This window comes from Mustela lutreola, chromosome 9 (genome assembly GCF_030435805.1).
Source record: "Mustela lutreola isolate mMusLut2 chromosome 9, mMusLut2.pri, whole genome shotgun sequence".
Classification (NCBI taxonomy): domain Eukaryota; kingdom Metazoa; phylum Chordata; class Mammalia; order Carnivora; family Mustelidae; genus Mustela; species Mustela lutreola.
The window spans coordinates 119,139,173-119,159,125 of record NC_081298.1 but is presented as its reverse complement, the minus strand read 5'-3'; the positions used below and the strand labels follow the sequence as shown (position 1 = coordinate 119,159,125).

Genomic DNA, 19,953 nt, shown 5'->3' with positions numbered 1-19,953 from the left:
AGGAACGGACCAGGTCAGGGGGCGCCTGTCCCTCCTCCTCGCCGCTCCTCCAGAAGTAAGGCAGCTGCTCTGCACCAGGACGGCCCGGAACAGCATCGTCACCCCGACGTCAGCCGGAGCAGGGATCCCGCTTTTAACTGGTGCTCACCGAGTCCTGCCCATTAGCCAAATAAAAAAGAACTCACTGCCTCTCCCTAGTCCCCCAAGCAGACCAAGCACCCGGAGAGCGAGGCAGGAGGGCGGGGCTCAGGGCCGACCCCCGCTCTCAGGGTCCACCCAACGAGGTTAGGCTCACTACTCTAACCGCTTTCCCCCTTGGTCAGTGTCCACACCGAGGTGCACCAGGCTTCGTGGAGAAAACAGCAGAACCGCCCTCGCTGTCAGACAAACAGAAGGAACCGGCAACACGATAGGAAACACGCGGATATCCGATCTTTAAGCAGCAGCCACGAATATAGTCAGCAACAACTTTTCACTCGGAGGGGCAACACCCCGCATCCCCCCCCCGCCCCCATTCAGAAGAGAAAGCCTTTGACTGTTTTCAATAGGCAAATCAATGAGTAACCACCGTAGGTAACTTCCCCTGGGCTGACATATTCCGGAGCTGAAACTGATTTACACGCGAAAGAGGAGGAAGGCGGTGAAGGAAGAGCGCAAGGAAAAAATAATAAAAGAGTCACGCAGGGAGTGTGAGCTGAAGACACGTCTCCTCGCCAACAGAAAAGGGACTTTCGACAGCGGTGTGCAGCCCTCGGCAGCCCACTGCGCTAGTGCGGGGAGGGCGGCAGGGGCCGGACTCCCCGAGGGGCTCGCGACAGCCTCCGCAGGGCCCCCTGCCCGCGACGCCCCCACTCCGGGGAGCGGGACCCGCCCCTCCGCCCCACCCCCCCGGCAGTCCCAGCCCGAACAGCCACACGTGTGAGGGTCTCTGCACGGCCACCCCCACCCGCCCATCCCCACCCACGAAATCCACCCTCGCCCGAGGCCGGCCGGCCGGCCCAGCGTCCGGGGAAGCGGACGAGCGGGAATCAGGGGACCCGGGGGCCCTCTCCCGGGGGCGGAGGCCCCCTCCTCTGGCGGAGCCCTCTCTCCTCGGCAAAGTCTCGGCCAAACTTTGTTAGGCGCAGCCAGGTGGGAGGGGGCCCGCGGCGGGCGGCCGTACCTTCGCATACGCCCACTTCGTACTCGGTGATGGAGTCGCCATTGAGCGGGGGGCGGATGACACAGCGCAGCCCCCGGTCGCAGGCTCCGTGGAGCCCGTAGGCGCCGCCGCAGCTCTCGTTCCTCTGGCGGGCGCACATGTAGCAGCAGCCGCAGACGCCCTGCACGATGCTCCCGGGGCAGCTCCTGGGCTCTTCGCACTTGGACTCGTCGCAGGGCAGGCAGACCAGCGCCCGGGTGCCGGAGCGCGCCAGCAGCAGCAGCAGCCAGACCAGGAGGTGCCCGCAGCCGGCCAGCCCCCTGTCCCCCGCCACCAAGTACATCCTCCTGCGCCGCCGCCGCCGCCTCCTCGCAGCCGGGCCGGGAGCGGGGCGGGCGTCCTCCCCTGCGCGGGGCACACGCGCCGCCGCCGCCGCACCCGCAGCCCGCGGTCCTCGCCGCCCCCCTCGGGGCCTCCGGGGCGCGCCTCCCCTCGCGGGGCGAGGCCCCCGCCCCCCGCTGCGGGCCGCGCCGACCCCGAGCCCACTAGCGTTGGCGCCAGCGGTGGCTTCCCCTCCTCCTCCTCCTCCCGGGAGGGAGGGGGGAAAAAGAAAAAAAAGTTTCCTCCCGGCAGCTCCGGTTCAACCCAAACTTCTGGCGGCGGCGGCGGCGGCGGCGCTGGGCTCCAACCCCGGCTGGCGGCGCCTCCTCCCTCTCCTCCTCCGCGTCGGCCGGCCCCGCGGCGGTGGTGGCGGCGGCGCAGCCTCCGGGCCGGTCCCCGCCTCCCGAGCAGCCGAGTGGGCGCGGTGGCGCAGCAGAAGGTCCGCGGCGTCCGCTCCGCGCGCCCCGCTCGCCTCACTCCTGCGCGGCTCCTCCGGGCGCTTGTTTATGGCTCGAGCCTCCGCCGCTCGGGCTGCGCCCTCCCCCATCCTACCTCATCCCCCAGACCTCGCCCCCCACCCCCCCGCGCCGCGCGCCGCTCATTGGCTGCCCCCCCACCCCTCCCGGCCCGGCCGGCCCCCTCCCCCTCCCCCGCCCCGGCGGGCGGCCGGGCCCTTCCTCCCTCACACGCCTCCTCCTCCTCTCCTCCTCTTCCTCCTCCCCCTCCGGCTCCTCCGGCCGGAGCCCGGCGCGCCGAGCCGGCCCTGCGGCCGAGCCTTCGCGCGCCTCCCTCGCCCGGGCTCCGCCGGCGCGCCGCGGCTCGGGCTGGGGGCGCCCACGGCTGGCAGCGAGAGGCGCGGCGTCCCGAGCGCCCGCCGGCACCTCGGCCACCGTGGCTGTGGCCTGGGCGCCCCGAGGGCGAGCCGGCTGGCCCTCCTCCTGGGCCGGTTTTGGGTTCGGAGAGCGGCGGGGACCGCCGAAGCTCGCTGGCGAGGGGGTGGCTGCAGCCTTGGCTGGGGCACCCGCCGGATCGAGAGGGAAGCGAACGCACGGAAACCTCCGCAAATGGATGAGAATCCATCTTCCACTCGAGCTGGGGTTAGACTTTGTGAAAGATATTATGTAATGGAGTCTCGGGAAGCTCGAGACGCCTCCAGCGAAGCTGCTGATGAATTAATTAAGTGCTTTAAACGGTCTAGGTAAATGTTCCGCAGGGGGTGGGGAGGACGGTCGAGGGCTGCTGGAGCTCGAGTTGAATTTTAACTGTCCGCATCCTGTGTGTTCGGTCGCTCTGCCGTCTGTGCCGAGGCGCTAGGTTATGGGAGGGGGTGAATGGAAAGTAGCAGAGCTGAATTTCTCTCCCTTGAGTAAGGCCAAACACTGGATTACTACAAGTCTTGACATGATTGGACCCGTGTATCTCATGCATCATTAATGTCATCTGACATTGCCCTGTTCTTTCCCAAGCTCCTGTCCAGAAGTGGTGGGTTTTCTTTCTTTCTTAATTTTTCCGTTTACTTATTTATTGTTCATGTATTAATAAAGAAGATGTGTGGCAAATGTTATTTGTGAAAACCCTGGTGAAGAAGTAACTGAAGTGATGCAAAATGCGGTGTGTGATTGTTTCCCTGCTGTGACTGTCAGAAGACGTTCTGGAAATGACAGGCTCTGTAATGACCCACCATTCACAGCGTAGGTACCAAGGTCAATAAAATCAGTGGATTAACAAAAAGTGACTTGCACCCGTGTGGGGGGGGGGGGGGTATCAGGTCCTGTGGCAGGTGTGAGGTAGGAATAGGCAGCAGACCTTCTGATCCAGAATAGTCTGGCTCCGGAAAGGTGGCAGCCAAGTGGATCCTGAAAATCCTGACTAATGAACCAAAAGTTAAAAGCAAAGCAGTGTAAGGAGAAAGGAAACAAAGATGCATTTGAAATCCTCTGTTTTGGGGGCACCTGGGTGGCTCAGTGGGTTAAAGCCTCTGCCTTCGGCTCAGGTCATGGTCCCAGAGTCCTGGGATCGAGCCCCACATTGGGCTCTCTCTGCTCAGTGGGGAGTCTGCTTCCTCCTCTCTCTCTGCCTACTTGTGATATCTGTCTGTCAAATAAATAAATAAAATCTTTAAAAAAAAAAAAGAAATTCTCTGTTTTCGGAACAAATTTATACTTATAAATAATTTGGATTTAACCACTCCGGTTCTGAACCAAAGAGCCAGAGTTAACCAGTGGAATATTCCCCAGTCACTGGCATCAGAAAACTAAATGGTTCTCCAAACCTTTTTCTTTGTCCTGAGGAGGGAAAGAGACTCATTAACTATTACTGATTATCAGTGGGTGATAGAAGATGTTCAATAGTAGACAGGGGAAATGTCCCTGTTTTTCTAGAAGGATCTAAAGAGCTGTTGGGATGACTAGTTTCCAAAGGTGTTGTAAAGACAGTTCCTGTAGTTGTGTAGGTCGGGTTAAAAAGACCCTAAGGTTCTGCAATTATAACTTAGTGAAGCCATTTGAAATATGCTCGATTTTCTATTAGCAGAATTCAAGAAAGATAAAAACACACCACACTTAAACCTGATTGTTGCTTGTACCCCAACAAGGCACCCGTACTTCACTGTGGGATTTGCCAACAAACTGTCATCGTCGCGTTGTGTTAAAAGGTCTTTGCCACTCTTGCAGAGAGGTTATCTATATTTCTGTTCAAATCCAAGTATAAAGACATTATTAAAATGTAGCAGATAACACTGTAGGACTCAACAGGAAAAGCCAAGGTCGGGTGATGGAAAAAAAAGGTAAGAGTGAGAAAGCCACTGTCAATTGAAAGAAGGATGATTATTCTCAAGGTCTTTTGTGTGTGTGTGTGTGTGTGTGTGTGTGTGTGTGTTTAAGACAGTTTATTAAAGGCTAGGGAAAGCTAGAGATTGAACACAGGCAAGCGACAATATGGAAGTCACCATCCATGTTTCTGGGATTCTGGTGAAAGGTAGACAAACACAAAGTGATAAGGGCTGACTTCTCATGGGGAATTCAAGTTAACTTTAGAAAGGACTGGAGAGATTCTTAAGACTAAGGGGTATATCAGTTTAGAAAATTCAAGTTATATGGGGTCCTATGCCATAGAATTCATAGAGAAGCAAAGGAGAAAACAGGAAGAGTTACATGAAACTTGTATCTAGTAGTAAATAAGAAACAAGCAGGGGCCTGGCACCTTATCTGAAATCAGCATGTGAACTCGGAACTCAGTTATGAAATAGCAGTTTCTTCCCTGGGATCCAGGAGGAACGCTTAGATGGCCAGAAGCCAAGGCTGAGATTGAGGCTCAAACACAAAAGGTTTCCCTCATCTTTAGAGACCAGAGTAAAGATACAGAAGAAAGGATGGGTGAGCCCAACGTGGTGACAATTAGGGGCCAAGGAATAACATAGACCCTGGGAGGCATATACAGATGAAAGAGATAGAGTCATACAAGGAATATGGTCTAATGCCTCCTCTTCTGGGAAGTGTCTTGGGCTTATTCTCTGATCTATAACATTTTGTAACTACCTCTGCTTGTAGCATTTATCATGGTATAGTATAAAACTTTCTCTAAGTAGGTCTGGCCTCCATTAAATTGGGGGGTGGGGCAGTGCATGACCTATAAGAATGTATGCATGCCTGAATGAGTTGATAAAGAGAAGGAAGAATTATAGGCAGAAAGATATATGCACATTCTTGTCCGCAGCCCTTCTGTCTTGGTTTTAGTAAATGCCTCTAAAATAAGCCTTTGAAAGGGTGGTTGGACACGAAGGAATCTTCCAAATTGGGGAGGTAGTGCACAAAACCAAATCCCACAGGTCTAAAAGGAAAGGAAGTTAGACTATACTTGAGATGGAGGTCTGGAAGCAGAGACAGTCCGCCCTCTATTGGCCGTTGGGGGGGGGTTGTATGGGAGGGGTTTGCTAAATTGTTAAAAATATCTAAAAATCAAATGCCCAGCTGGGGACCTAGCAGAAAGTGGAAATAAGAGAGCAATAGACAGACCACTGATATTAGAGCCCTCCTGCTTGGTACTGTGTCTAGTTCAATCTCTCCACTCTAGTCACACTCTGGGACGTTTGTGTTTTCCTGAAACAAAAGGGAAAATGTAAGAGTTGTCTTTTGAGTCTGAAAAACACACTCTTAGAACTGAATTGCACCAGAGAAAAAGTCTCATTGTTTTCTAAAGATGTTGCATACATAGTAGAAAGATCTATGAAGAAACTAGGACAAGAAACCTGCTCCTTTCCCCTCCTCCTCCCACAGCTCTCGCCAACCTTATCTGGGCTAATCTTGGGCTTGGGCCCCTTCAGTAGCAGAGAAACCCCAGCTTTGGGGGCTCAGCCATCTGATCTTGGCTCTGGATCTGGTACTTGGGCTAGGTTATCACCACCTAGTACCTAGTTTTACTAAGGGAGTTCCTGTTTTATCTACCCTGCCTGTGTATGGCAGCGGCTCTGGAGGAATTAGAACCCCGGTAAGGCATGTGCACAACACAGGTTCTCCCCTCTCGCTGTTTACACACATTTGAACAAGTTATTTATCCTATCTGAATCGGCTTCTCCCTTGTAAAATGGAGGCAAATTTGAATACCAACCGCACAGCGTACAGTATGGACAAAAACGATCCTCCTCCTTTTATATTGTTATTTTTACCTTTTTTTTTTTTTTAAGATTTTATTTATTCATTTATTTGTCAGAGAGAGAGAGAATACACACAAGCAGGCAGAGTGGCAGGCAGAGGCAATGAGAGAGGCAGGCTCCCCGCCGAGCAAGAAGCCCGATGTGGGACTCAATCCCGGGACCCTGGGATCATGACCTGAGCCGAAGGCAGCGGCTTAACCAACTGAGCCACCCAGGCGTCCCTATACTGTTATTTTTAGAGTCCTTCTCATTGAGTGACTCCTCGAGTTTTAGGCTGGAGCAGAAATCCCCACTCTGTGCTATCCCAGTACCTCCTGTTGTGCAGCCTCTGCCTGCTCAGATAGACACCTTTTTTCCCCCGCTTCTTACTGATCTTTCTATTGATCCTACGTTGGCAGTCTGTCTAGCCCTGGGGTTGTAGACTTTGTGATATTTTCTTGGACCTATTCCAGTCTTATTAAAGGTTAGTTCATTAATAATATTTCAAAGGGTGTATCATTAATAATAATGATAATAATAGTAATAGCTAACCTTTGTAGAGTGCCTGCTAATAAGCTCTTCACAAGGGTTATTTTAATGAATGCACAGAATAGTCCTATAAGGCCAATGCCTGATATTACCTTCCATACCTAAATGCTGTCTCCACTTCACAGTTGAGGAATTGGAGGCACAGAGGGCTGTGTGGTTTGCAAGGTCTCAGAGCTCTGTGGATGGCTATTCAGTCTGGAACCCAGTCCTGCTATCCTGTCAGAGCCTGTGTATGTATCACATTCTCAGGCAGTAAATTGAGAATGGTAAATTGCTTTGCTTTTCAGTTTTATTGTCTTCTTGTGGACCCAACTTAAAATTAACATCTAAGACAAGATCTTGCCTTCTTTGTTAATTTGCATATGAAAAGTTAAAACACCGATTAGTGCTTTTCTCAGAATGGAAATAGCTTTGTTGTTTTCCTAATTATTGAATAAGAAATATTTATGAAGTATTTACCGTATGAAGTATTTATGAAGTATTTACCATTTCCTGAGTATATTACCATGACTAGTCTTCACTATGGCCTGCGGAAATAGGTACATAATTACCTGCATTTTAGAGGTGGGGAACCAGAGACACAGAAAGGTTAAATAATATATACAATGTCACACCTATTTGAAAGGAAAATATGGGGTTCAAACACAGGCTGTATGGCTCTAGAATTCATATTATACACTACTACTTCTAATATATATTCTCTACAAACACATGATCATGTAGGGTTAGGGGAATATGAGAAAATATGAGCAAGTTTAAAAAAAAGAAATGAAACATCACCTATAATTCCATCATTGAAATATTAACCATTAATGACATTTCTTAGGCATCTTCGAAGGCTTATTTTTCCCCTTTAAATATAAAATATAAAATGGGATACGCATCCTAGTTTATAAATGCTTTTGCACTTACACCTATACATGACATATTGATCTTTAGGATAAAAACTGCATCTTTCATTTTTATTTTTAAGCTGCATCCTTTTTATTTCTACTGAATATTATTACATGGCATGGGCATATCACATTATATTTAATAACACCATATTAATATACCGTTAGGGGTTTTTGTCTGTTTTACATTGTCACTGTCACAAAGCTGCAGTGCCTTCCCATTCAGCAAAATCTTCCAACATTTATCCATTGACTTCCTTTACTAAATTCCTAAAGTGGAATTGCTAATTATGGGCCAAAAATTATGCCTATTTTTGACACTGCCAGACAGCCTTCCAGAAACTTTTATCTGCACACTCCCTCAAACACTTAGTGCAAGTGCTCAAATCATTCTTATAATGTTTATTTTGGAATTGTCTTGTGTAGTCCCATGGGGGAAATAAGCTTCCTTGTTTAACCGTCATATATGATTCAACATACTATAACTCAAGTAGATTACCTTCTTCGTTCACCCGACTTGGCTCGAACTTAATTTTTATAATCTCTTGGAAATTCATCCTCAAAGGAGGGGTATTTGTTGGGATATTTAAGAGAACCAACACATGTTCCAGAGACAATATGCTTTTAAAAAAGAGTTTAAAAAATGGTGCTCCTTTCACAATATACACAAATATCAAGTCATTGTTATACATCTGAAATTAATAAATGTTATATATCAGTTCTACCTCAATGAAAATGATGGCAGGCATGGGTGGTTTCCACAGAACCAGCATTCAGCTTTTCCAAGTAACTGCTGACAAGGAGACATCATTTATTTGAATGGTAAATTCTGATGTGATAATGTTCATCAGAATACTGGTATTTTTATATTCATATCCTATATATCATACAGATGTTTTGTCATTGAAATGAGAATTTACTACTGGTTTTCTGGGCAAAATGGTAGTGCTTACCAATTCCTATGTTCCCTCTTTTCATTCTGGACACACACTTAACGATCTTCCTTGCAGTTAGATGGGGCCATGGAATGTGGATGGAAATTTGGATGGGGCTTTTGTTTACGATGAGCTCTAAAACGTTTCCACTGCGTATTTTTAAATTCTCTCTCTGTTGGCTGGCTGAAGAGCATGCCATAGAGGATCTGAGGCACTAGATAAATTTGTAACCACTAAATGGATAGTACCTAAGTCCCTCAATGGTTGCCTGAAGCTGACCTACATACAGACACATTCACATACACGGACCTCACTGAAATCTCAGTGGATGGTGATTTAGGGAGAAATGAATCTTTACTGTACTAAGTCACTGAGATTTGGGGCTTGTTTGTTATAGCAGTCAGCTCATCCTAACATATTTTAGCCTAAACAGAAATAACATTAATTGCTTATTTAGGCCCCAGCTATTATTATATGTTCTCAGACAAAATGCCATTTGGCTTTTCTTTCTTTGACCATGGAATGTTGTGAAATGATTATGTTACCAATTCTAGCCTTTATACTTTTTTTTATTATCACAATGTTCTAAGAAGATCTTAACGATGTTTTGTTAGCACTGTCTAGTGGCAATTAAAATAAGTAATATCAAAACTTTCCACTTACTCAAATGAGAGGGTAGCCACCTCCATTCTGCTCCCCAGTGAGAGTGAGCTTTCACATGCTCATACCATCCCTATCCCTGGCTTTATTGGGGGTTACCAAAGCCCATGCACTGGAAAGACAATGAAACTCTTCAAACCCTCATTCTTCTCCTTTTTTCCGCATCTGACAGAATATATTACTTTCTCTGCCCTTTGAAGCCTTCCCCACTCCCGAGTATTACCCTCATCACATTGACATCTGTAAGTTTATTATGGACTTTAAATTGGCACCTCCTCCTATTTATCACTTGAACTTGAAGAATATTCCAATATTTTGATATTGGATTCTAAGGCCACCATAGTCATATTATTTTTTATTAATTAACTGATAGCTTAATGGGTCTTTTTTTTTTTAAAGATTTTATTTATTTATCAGAGGGAAAGAGGGGGAGAGAGCGAGCACAGGCAGTCAGAATGGCAGGCAGAGGCAGAGGGAGAAGCAGGCTCCCTGCTGAGCAAGGAGCCCGATGTGGGACTCGATCCCAGGACGCCGGGATCATGACCTAGCCGAAGGCAGCTGCTTAACCAACTGAGCCACCCAGGCATCCCAGCTTAATGGGTCTTGATCATCTTATTGGTTACATTGGTTGCTCTTCACAAATTATTTCATGCTCAAACTAAAGTTCATGCAACAAAACATGTTCACTGACCAAGGGCTAGTTGTCAGCAAGCTGTGACCGTGTAGATTAGCAAGGAAACTGGAAGATTGGGCTCCTAGGGCATGAAACCATATAGGAGAGATTCTGAGAGTGTCTCCATCAATGGCTGATTATTGTCAAAGACCATGTCATGGTTCTTGTTTAGATTTGCCAAGAAAAAGAGCCAACCAGCAAAGCCAAACACAGGTGTTTAAAGAAGAGGGCTATTCAATTTTTTTCCTTGACACATTACGGACTAAATCAGAAATATCTTCAATGATGAGGAGGCATTGTGGCATAAAGTACTCTAATGAAAAGAACATGATCTTGGGAATCAAAATGTCCTGGGATGAAATTCTGACTGTGTTTATTACTATCCATGTCATTTTGAATAAGTGACTTAATAAGAGTTTCTCATCAGTCACTTAGGAAATTAGCACTTACAGCATTCTGAGCACGTAAGAGATACTTAATAAGTCTTCTAGCATTTTTAATGATGGGATTTTTTAAACCTATAATAGATTCAGATATTCACTAAATCTTTGCTGCTTTCAAAGCTTTGTGGTTCTAGAACATCGTAGTACTTTCTGACCTGTGTGAGGATCAAACCCAAACGCTTCACCTCAGAGTGATTATACCCTTTACAATCTGTACTTCCCCTAAAGTCTGTACTTTTCATGTCTGTCTCTCCACTTAGAGTGCATGATTCCCTATAAGGCAGGATAGGAACTTTAAAGCCAGCAAGCTGGATATTACATTTCTAATCACTATACTGGTTACAAAAATTAATGTCTTTCCTTGTGCTCGAGGGGCCCGCTGTCTAGAATGGGCAACTGGTTAAGTCAACAGCTTCAATATAGTGTAATAGAAGTTGACGAAATTAAGTCTACATGCAAAAATTTGATACAGTTAAACTTAATTCTTTCATAAAAGAGAAGAGAGTTGGGTTGAATCTTGAAGGAAGAATCGATGCCAGTTTTAGGAGGAGGGAGGGGAAGAGATTCCAAGCAAAGAAAACAACAGAGTGACTAGTACAGAGCTGGGTACACAGTAGGTGTTTAATAAATGTTGTTGAAAGACGGAAGATAACCTGTGCTTTTGCTGTGGGAGAAAGAAAAATGAGGGTCTGAGGAGACTGGATGTCTGGCAGCATATATTAGGAGACAAGGCCAGTGAGGTTGGGCTGGACGATAGAGGCCTCAAATCCGTAGCAAAGGGCTTAGACTTCATCCTGGAGGGGAAGGTTTGAAGCTTTTAGAGACAAGTGACTTCATCAACTTCATATTTTATAAAGATAACATACTTTATTCACTTTGAGACACACTTTTAAAATATTTTAATAGCTTTGAATGTGGGATGCAACCCACAGTTGATGGTATGTCATAGTTTAATTGGCAGTTTATTTTCTCTCTCGGTGGCCTATAACATAGCGTTGCTTAGGAGTAATGGCATCTTATATGTACTAAAAAGTTGAAATTATGGTCAGCGGAGTAAGAGAGGGAAATGAATGGAAGCCAGAAGGCTAGTTGGGAGACTTACCAAATGGCACAGCTGTGAGGCAACGAGCGAGATACACCCAAACATGCCACAGTAGATTCTGAAAATCCGAAACAGGTGAGGAGTTCCTGCGTTTCACGGGTTCAACCCACCTTTTGGTTTTCCATCTTGTTCTTTGCCATATGGTTAGAACTTGAGGAAAGCTTTCAGCTTTTCATTAAAACTATATTTTCTCAGGTGAACAACTTAAGTAGAAAGAGTGTTACTTGGCCCATGTTAGGCATCAACATTTTCTGAGGAAAGTACTAGCTGAGACTGGGGGCCTCTTTAGCACTCTCCCCTGGGGTGTCTGCTTTGTGCCTAGAGATTTCTTATTGACAGAAAAAAAATTTTTTTTCCCAAGTATCCAAAGAGGCTTCAGCTATGTTCGGGTTCAAGACCTTCGTTTTCACAAATGAGCAAAGCGAGGTCCATCCGTGCTGATTGCCTTCCATTTGCCGGCTCTTAGGAGCCTCACACGGGGCACACGGCGGCTGCAGCGCTCGGCCCTCCTCCGCCGTCCTCAGGATCAGCACGTTAGTTGTTGGTCCACCTCTGGATTAGTTCTCAGTCCAGTTCCGCTCCTGAGCAGATGATACAAAAGGATCTTTTGCCTTTACCTGCCACAATTTAGCATTAATGCATTCGGTATTAGCTTCTCTCTCTTCTTTTGGACTCGTTCTATAGCTGGAATCGTACTCTTTTTGCCTAGATGCCTGGTTGTCTGCATCCTAACCTCGGCCGTTGAGTAGGGATGGTGTCTATGATGGCGCTCCGTTGTCTGGACAAGGGCTTCTTGGGTTCTGATGGGCACCACCCGTCTTCCCGTGCCCTAGCTACTACCGTAGCACCCAAGGCACTTCACCTGGTCCCAGAGCAGTCCCCAGGACACAGACCTCCCCTCTGTTCTTTTTTTCCCTCCATCCAACTCTAGACTGTTTATATAGCATGATAGTTTGAGTCGGTTGAAGATGAACTCCTTTCTCCAAGCCCCCAAATTCTGCAACATTTATTCACTGTGAAAACCCCTTTCTTATCTCTCATAAACAGTACATGCCAGTAGGATGTATGGGGCTGCACCCCTTCTAATTGGTTGAGTCAACTTTTCCACTCACTGGGATTCCCTCTAATTGGCTGGTTAGGCATTAGTTCCAAATAACCAGTGACGGTGCAGTTTAGCTCTTAAATATTTTAAATGTCTCCTCTGCTTCCGAATAACCATTGGCTAAGGACAGGGAACCTCATGTATGCGAAATGCTTTGCATATATTAATTCTTTTGATCCTCCTAGCAATCTCCTCATACGGTATGATCAGATATATTCTTAAAGAAGAGGAAGAGGCTCAGAGAAATTATATGACTACCCCAAGGACATAAGCCATGAGACAGGATTCAGATCCAGGTCTTGGTGACTTCATACCTCCCTATGACATTGCAGCTTCCTCTATCCAGGACCAACTCATTGAGATAAGCAGACTGCTTATCTCAATCCAGGTCTGCTTATCTCAATCCAGGATTAGAACATCTTGGCTTGGATGTTTGGTGCTTCCATGTCCTTCCTTGCATATTAGGGCAGTAGCCATTTACCTGTTGAGAACCATGAGTTTACCCAAACCTTACAGGCAGACCCACCTTCCAGGTGTTTCCTACCCCCTCAGCATCCAACTCACCTCTCCTCAAATATCTAAATCTTACGTTAGCGAACCGTAAACTGTCAGACCTGTGTGTGGATTCTAATGTCTTTCTTTATTCTCCTGTTGTTATCTTCTAAAAGCTACCAAAGAACTAAGGAGACAGTTCCCTTTGGTTCCTAATTTGTTTCTCATTCTAGAACATTCTCTAATTTTATTTTTTTAGTTGCAAAGATGAAATGTGAGGAGTCTAAGCATATCATCAGGGCAGCTTATCTGCAGAAAGAGTAAACAAAAATACATTTAAAAAGTGCTTCACAGGGAATCTGGTGGTTTGGGTTGGAGCAGATCATGAAACCATGTAATAGTGTAACTCTAATAACTAATATTGCTTGAGCACTTAAAATGTTCTCAGTTCTATTCTACATAATTTTATACATCCCCTCATTGAATCCCCAACAACTCTATACAGTAGGGACTATTATCATCTTCATTTTATAGACGAGGAAACTAAGGCACAGTATAGTTGAATCACAGGTCTGGGTCGCCCAGGTTCTAAATGAAAGAATCAGGATTCAAAGACAGGCACCCTGATTCTAGAGCACAGGCTCTTGGTCAAGCCAAGGATTATAATGCTTTAGTTAAACAAACATAGAAGAATCAGATACACAGATGGTTATTGTTTTTCAAAGCACTGACATTATCACCTTGGGAAAATAAGTCCATTTCCTAAGAGTGTTGTCATTTCTCAAAATATTTTTGGAACTAACCTCTGACCCAACTACAAATTTGTAAGGCAATTAGACTTGTTAGGCTTATGCCTTAGTCTTGATTAAAAACAGCATTACCATAGTATAAACATAGTTCTATAAATCAATAAAATTGATGAACTCTGTCTTCCCCAAATGGAAATTCATAAGGAAAGGTAACTCCCAAAAGAAGAAATATAAATGACTAAAAAACATATGAAAAGATGTTCAACCAAATATAGTCAAAGGCATGCATATTAAAATTAGGAGAAGATACTTTTTATCTACTAGTTTGACAAATATTTTTACTTTTTTAAAGACTTTATTTATTTATTTATTTTAAGGAATTTATTTGACACAGAGAGAGCACAAGTAGGCAGAGGGCAGGCAGAGGGAGAGGGAGAACCAGTCTCTCTGCTGAGCAGGGATCCCAATGCAGGACTTGATCCCAGGACCCTGCTGAGGGCAGCCACATAACCCATGGTTGACAAACATTTTTAACAATTGGCAATATCCAGGATTAGCAAGGATGGGGGAAATAAATACTCTTATGAATTACTGGTGATAGTATAACTTGGTATAATTTTTCTGGAAGTCAGCTTAGCAATACACTTCAAAATATTAGTTGGACATATCCCTGATCCAGATATCACAATTTTAAGAGTTCATTCTAAGAAAATAATTCTGATTCCAGGAACATTCCTTATTCAGAAAACTACTTTCCTAAGAAAAAGAGAATAAGGTCAAGTCTATAAATATCTTGCAACCAGGATGCCTGTTGTAGTCCTGCTCATAGTTAAAAAACTGATAACCAACAATGCCCATTGAACTAAATGTCTATTAATAGGTTATTGATTAAATAAATCCATATAATGGAAAATTATAGTTATTAAAATGATGTGTGTTAAAGAGATATTCACAATATAGTGGTTATTTTTATATTTGTTTCTTATAGTGTTGATTTTGAAAAAGCAAGTAAGATAATATAATTGCAATTAGTATAATACAATAATGTAAAAATTATGATAGAATCTCATCTTCTCTCATTTTATTTACCTCTATATATCTCCACCCACAAATACACAAATATGGATAAATATTCTTGGAAAAGCTATTCACTAATATATTAAGGGTGATTATTTTTGTGTGTTAGGACTTCATGCAATTCTTTTTTATTTTATGGTCATACCATTATCATTTCATGCAATATAGTCTTATATTGTTTTTAACTTTAAAATGTCCTCTTTATAATTAGGCAAAACTAAATCTCTTCCTATTTTGAAAAAAGAATTGCAAATACCTAACTGGATCATTCACAATCTTTACCAGACATGTTTGCAACAATTTTGGACAGTCTTCAAAATAAGAAATCCACTCCCAAATGAAGGGAGCTTGCCACTAACGACATTCTTTTGTCATGGGAAGCACAGATCAATCTCAAAAGAGAATTTACAGAATTGTTTCATCACATCATTGAAATAAGAGTCTCCAAATGGCGATGACGTAGAAGTGCTCAACGTTTATCTGAAGATATAATTTTGGATGTTTGTTGACAAAATCGTCTCGCCACTTTTACTGTTGTGCCTCACATACTCTGTTTACATCAGTTTTCATAAAAAATTTGAGATAGCTGAGCGCCCCAAAAATCTTCTCACTCGGTGGCTGAACAAGCCGTAATTTCTTTAGCTTTGGCATGCATCGGTAAAAGAATGCATATTTTTGCTTGCTTGACCAAGCTCAGGAATCTGCAAGTCTGCTAACATTGCATTATGTGGACGGTGCCCTGAATAATACCATGTGCCCTGTCGCAAAAGCAAAAGATGCGCGTGTGGAATTTATTTTATACCGATTTATGAGGACTGCTGTACACAAATAGATTATTGTAGTGTCTGTGATTAATGGGAGACTGCACGGCTGCGTGGACTTCATAAATCATTGGATGTGATGTCTGAGTGAATTTTACTTGCAAAATCAGTTTCAATCAGCTTGCTCCAAAACTGGGTAAAGCAGGAAGATGTATCCAGGGGTGGGAGGCATGGAGGACTCTGTAGCAGTCAGTCCCGGTCCGGTATTATGTCTCTTGTTATCAGTGATGTGGAAGAACGAATAAGCAGCACGTTAATTAAATTTGCAGATGGAATTGGAAATGTCACAAAGGCTGAGAAAGCCCGAGAAATGATACAAATTGGTCTAAATTTAGTGATAAGTGGGGGTTGGAATAAAGGACAAAAATAAAAGAGGTTTGAGCATGTGTGCACATGTACACACAAATCAATAAGCGGTGAAAGAAATCAGTTAATTTTATAACTCTCTTAAGCTCTCGAGTATCATATGAAAACAGTTTGGGGATAATGAATATTAAACAAGAATGCCTGCAGGGTTCTATTCTAAGATCAATATTTAGCATTTGTTTTGTTTTTAAAGTAATGGGTTTATTGCTTTTTTGATACATGAGTAATACATATTCATCATAAAAGAATGAGCAGCTACAGATCAGCAACAATAAAAAATATTCCTTTAATTCCATCATTCAGTGGGATATATAATCATATATATATATATATAAATGAGAAAATGAGATCATATTGTATATTCAATTTGGTATCCAATTTTATTCGTGTAAGAATACTTTTTTTTTTTTTTTTCCCCAAAGGCCAGGTTCTTGAGAACTGTGGTCTATTCCCACCTTTCTCTGGCTCATTGAATTTGTTCCCTCAGTAATTAGCAGCTCGGAGAAAAATGACAAAGGGCTAATATTTGTAAAGGCCAATGTTGGAGAGAAAAAAAGAAAAGAATTTTTTTTTTTTTTTTATTACTGTGCCGGCTCCTGGGAAATTCCTGACACCACCCTCTAGCCGTCCATCTCTCTGAGCCCTTAGGGGTCAGCCTTTCACCAAGGGAGCAGACACGGAATTCCCCCCACATTTCCTGGCCTGGTGCTGAAGCTGGCCCTCTGATCCTGAGAATTATTGGCACTTCAACAGAATCACTATTATGAACTGGAACTATTTCCAGAAACAGTTTAAAAGGAGGCGATTCCCACTCGGAAGGTTATTCACGAGGGTGGAGAAAGGTAGTCATCTGAGACAAATGTCCTACCGAGGGTGGAGTTACCGGAGGCATGAAAAGAGGGAAGGAAGAAAGAGAAGGGAGCGTGGGAGGAAGAAGAAAGGGGAAAAAAAAAAAAAAAAGAAGGAAAGTTCTGGTCTGGGGCCCTGAAATAAAGCTCTGAGCCAAGGACAATGGAATAAATGAAATAAAAGCCTAATTCAAACAAACACAGGCAGAACCTGAATCTTACTATGAATCAAACCTGAAAGTGTAGGAAGATTGTCAAATCAATCGAGAACAAAGTCATTCCTGGAGCGTTGGATTTGACATCAGGTAGACTTAGGAGGCCAGTGTGCCCTGTCCCAGCTCTGAGGTCTTGGTGAGGAGGGGTCACACGGGCTGCCCTGGGCTCACCTGTCCTCAGGTGGCCACACAGGAGTGTGTGGGGTCCCTGGAATCCCAGTTTCCTGTTTTCCCATCCACCACCTGGTGGTTAAGCACTTCCTGTTGCCTCTTTGAGTGTCAGTATTCACATCTAAGAAATGAAAAGTTAGTCCTGAATCACCTCTACCATCCTCTTCAGTGGGCTCCTAGATCTCCACAGCACCTTAGAGCTACCTCGGGAACTTTCAAAGCCCGCCACGAAAACGCCTCCCTCCAAACCATTTATATCAGAATCTCGGGGGTGGAACAGGTGTCAGTATTTTTATGATCCTCAGGTAATTCCTATGTGCTTCCAAGGCTGGAAATCTCCAAACTGTACTGGACGAGTTTTGATTCTTAAAACATAAAGAAAAATAATAGCTAATATTTATTGTATGTTCTTTCTTTGCCAGAAGCACTTTACACATTATGCTTCATTTAATCCTCCCAAGGACCTCAGGAATTAAAACTTTCTATTTCTCCAATACCACAGATGCAGACTTTGAGACTTTGGGTGGCTGGGTAATTTGTCTGAGGTCATCCAGCCAGTGAGTAGGGAACTAGAATTCTAAAGTAGGCAATTCGATCCCAGAGCTCAGGATCTTGCCCAGTCAGCCAGGCTGAAATCCAGAAACCTGAACAGCCTCTCGTGAGAGAAGTTAGGCTTTGGAAATTTTGCAGAATTACCATTTTTTCCATAAATTAGAACGGGGTGACAACATTTCATTCTAGTTCTGTTTCCTGTCTGTCCTTCGAATTTTGTGATTTCCTGTAATTTTCACTCGGGGTGAGTGCAATAGGGGCGTTTGTACTAGTATCGCCATGTATACTGTTAACTAGTCCTTACAGACTGCCTGCGATGTGCTCTCCACTGTACCAAGTGTTCTTGTGTTTTCAAGTACAGTGGACCCTTGTGCAACATGAGTTTTTGCTGTGCAGTCCCTCGTACACAGAGATTTTTAAAAAATAAATACAGTATAGTACTCTAAGTACATTTTCTCTTTTTCATGGTTTTCTGAATAACATTTTCATTTCTATAGCTTGCTTTATTGTAAGAATACAGCATAAAACACATATAGCATACAAAATATACTTTAATTGACTATATTATTGGTAAGGCTTTTAATCAACAGTATGCTATTAGTAGCTAAGTTTTGGGGAACCAACGTTTTATGCAGATTTTTTCTTCCTTTCCTTTCCTTTCCCTTCCTTTCTTTCTCTCACAGAGAGAGCACAAGCAGGGGGAGCAGCAGAGGGAGAGGGAGAAGCAAGCTCTCTGAGCAGGGAACCCAATGCCAGTTTCGATCCCAGAACCCTGGGATCATGACCTGAGCCAAAAGAAGATGCTTAACCGATGGAGACACACAGGTGCCCCTCTGCAGATTCTTGGCTAGGGTGGGGATTGGTCCTCCTAACCCTACTGTTCAAGGGCCAACTGTAATTTTCAAAAATGACCACAATATTTTGTGAGAAGTTCTTCTCATCAAGAAGTAGAGTCTCTTTCTTTACCCCTTGTTTCTGGACTTGGACATATGATTTGCTTTGGTCAATGAGATATTTGTGACACAAGCAAAGGTTTAGAAAGTGCTTGAGGACTTGTGTGTGACAGTTCTATCCCTTAGAACCCAGCCACCACATAAAGACGTGCAGGAGAACCTGCTAAATGTTGGGGATCTGTGGCTCTGCCACCCAAGCTGAGTATACCACGTGTGAGTGAGGCCATCTGGAACCAACCAGCCCCAGCCCGCTGCCATTTGACTGCTAGAATGTAAATGATCCTAGTGAGACCAGCCCAAGAACCCCTTAGCTGAGCCCAATGGAAATTGTCAACCCAAAGAGTAATGAGCCAATATTGTTGTTTTAAACTATTACGTTTTGGGGCAGTTTTTAATGCATCAAAAGCTAACTGATATACATATATTCACTACTTTATTTCTCATAAGACACTACCAGGTAGATTTTGCCATTATCTCTGTTTTATAGGTGAAGAAACTGAGGTAGAGGAGGGTTCAGTATTTTGTCCAAAATCACTTAGCTAGGAAGTGGTTGTGTCAGGGTGTGAACCCAGATAAACTGGCTCTCGGATCCATGCTCCTAACTTCCATGCTATATTGTCTACCAAACTTAAAAAAAGAGCAATCTTCCTTGTAATTGTTAGTTTCATTCCTGAAAAACTCAACATATCTTAAAACTGCAAAAATACTTTTATATTTTTACATATATTTACATGTTTATGTGTAAAGCAGAATTAAGTTCCAGGATGAGATAATTATAAACAATTCTTTTTAGAGACATGAAATAATCCAAGAAGATATTTAAAAATGATGCAGAATACAAGACAATTCTTTGTTTAAGGAATGGGTCCATGACTGTAGGAAGCATATCATTCTTGGGTCCTGTCTACCAAATGCCAGGAGCACCACCCTCCTACAATCATTGTAGCCACAAAAAATTCCCCCGTAAGTTTCCAAAAATGGATACTTGGGTCCCCCTCCTAGAGAGTCTGTTTAATTGGTCTAATGTGCAGCTGGCATTAAATCTCTGGTACAGGTGAAGCCCGATTAAGAGTTAGTAGAGTTTGGTTTGTGATGATGGATAGATTCTTTATTTTACAAAAAGGCCATCAAGAACGGTTGTGCAGGTTGTGCACTGCACCGTCCTGGAGGGTATATAGTCACAAAGACCGTGAATCACTC

General features: G+C 44.1%; 1 protein-coding gene across 6 annotated transcripts in view; it reads right to left on the bottom strand.

Moving 5' to 3' along the window:
- Positions 1-1,780, bottom strand: part of CRIM1 (cysteine rich transmembrane BMP regulator 1) — a 189,020-nt gene extending 187,240 nt beyond the window's left edge. For 3 of the 6 annotated variants that reach the window (XM_059188637.1, XM_059188638.1, XM_059188636.1), the window contains exon 1: positions 1,163-1,582. In XM_059188637.1, coding sequence (XP_059044620.1) covers positions 1,163-1,484 — 322 coding nt within the window. In that variant the 5' untranslated portion in view covers positions 1,485-1,582. Of the gene's footprint in view, positions 1-1,162 lie in introns of all 6 variants that reach the window. The other 3 variants (XM_059188635.1, XM_059188640.1, XM_059188639.1) reach the window with 2 other exon arrangements.
- Positions 1,781-19,953: the final 18,173 nt, after the last annotated feature.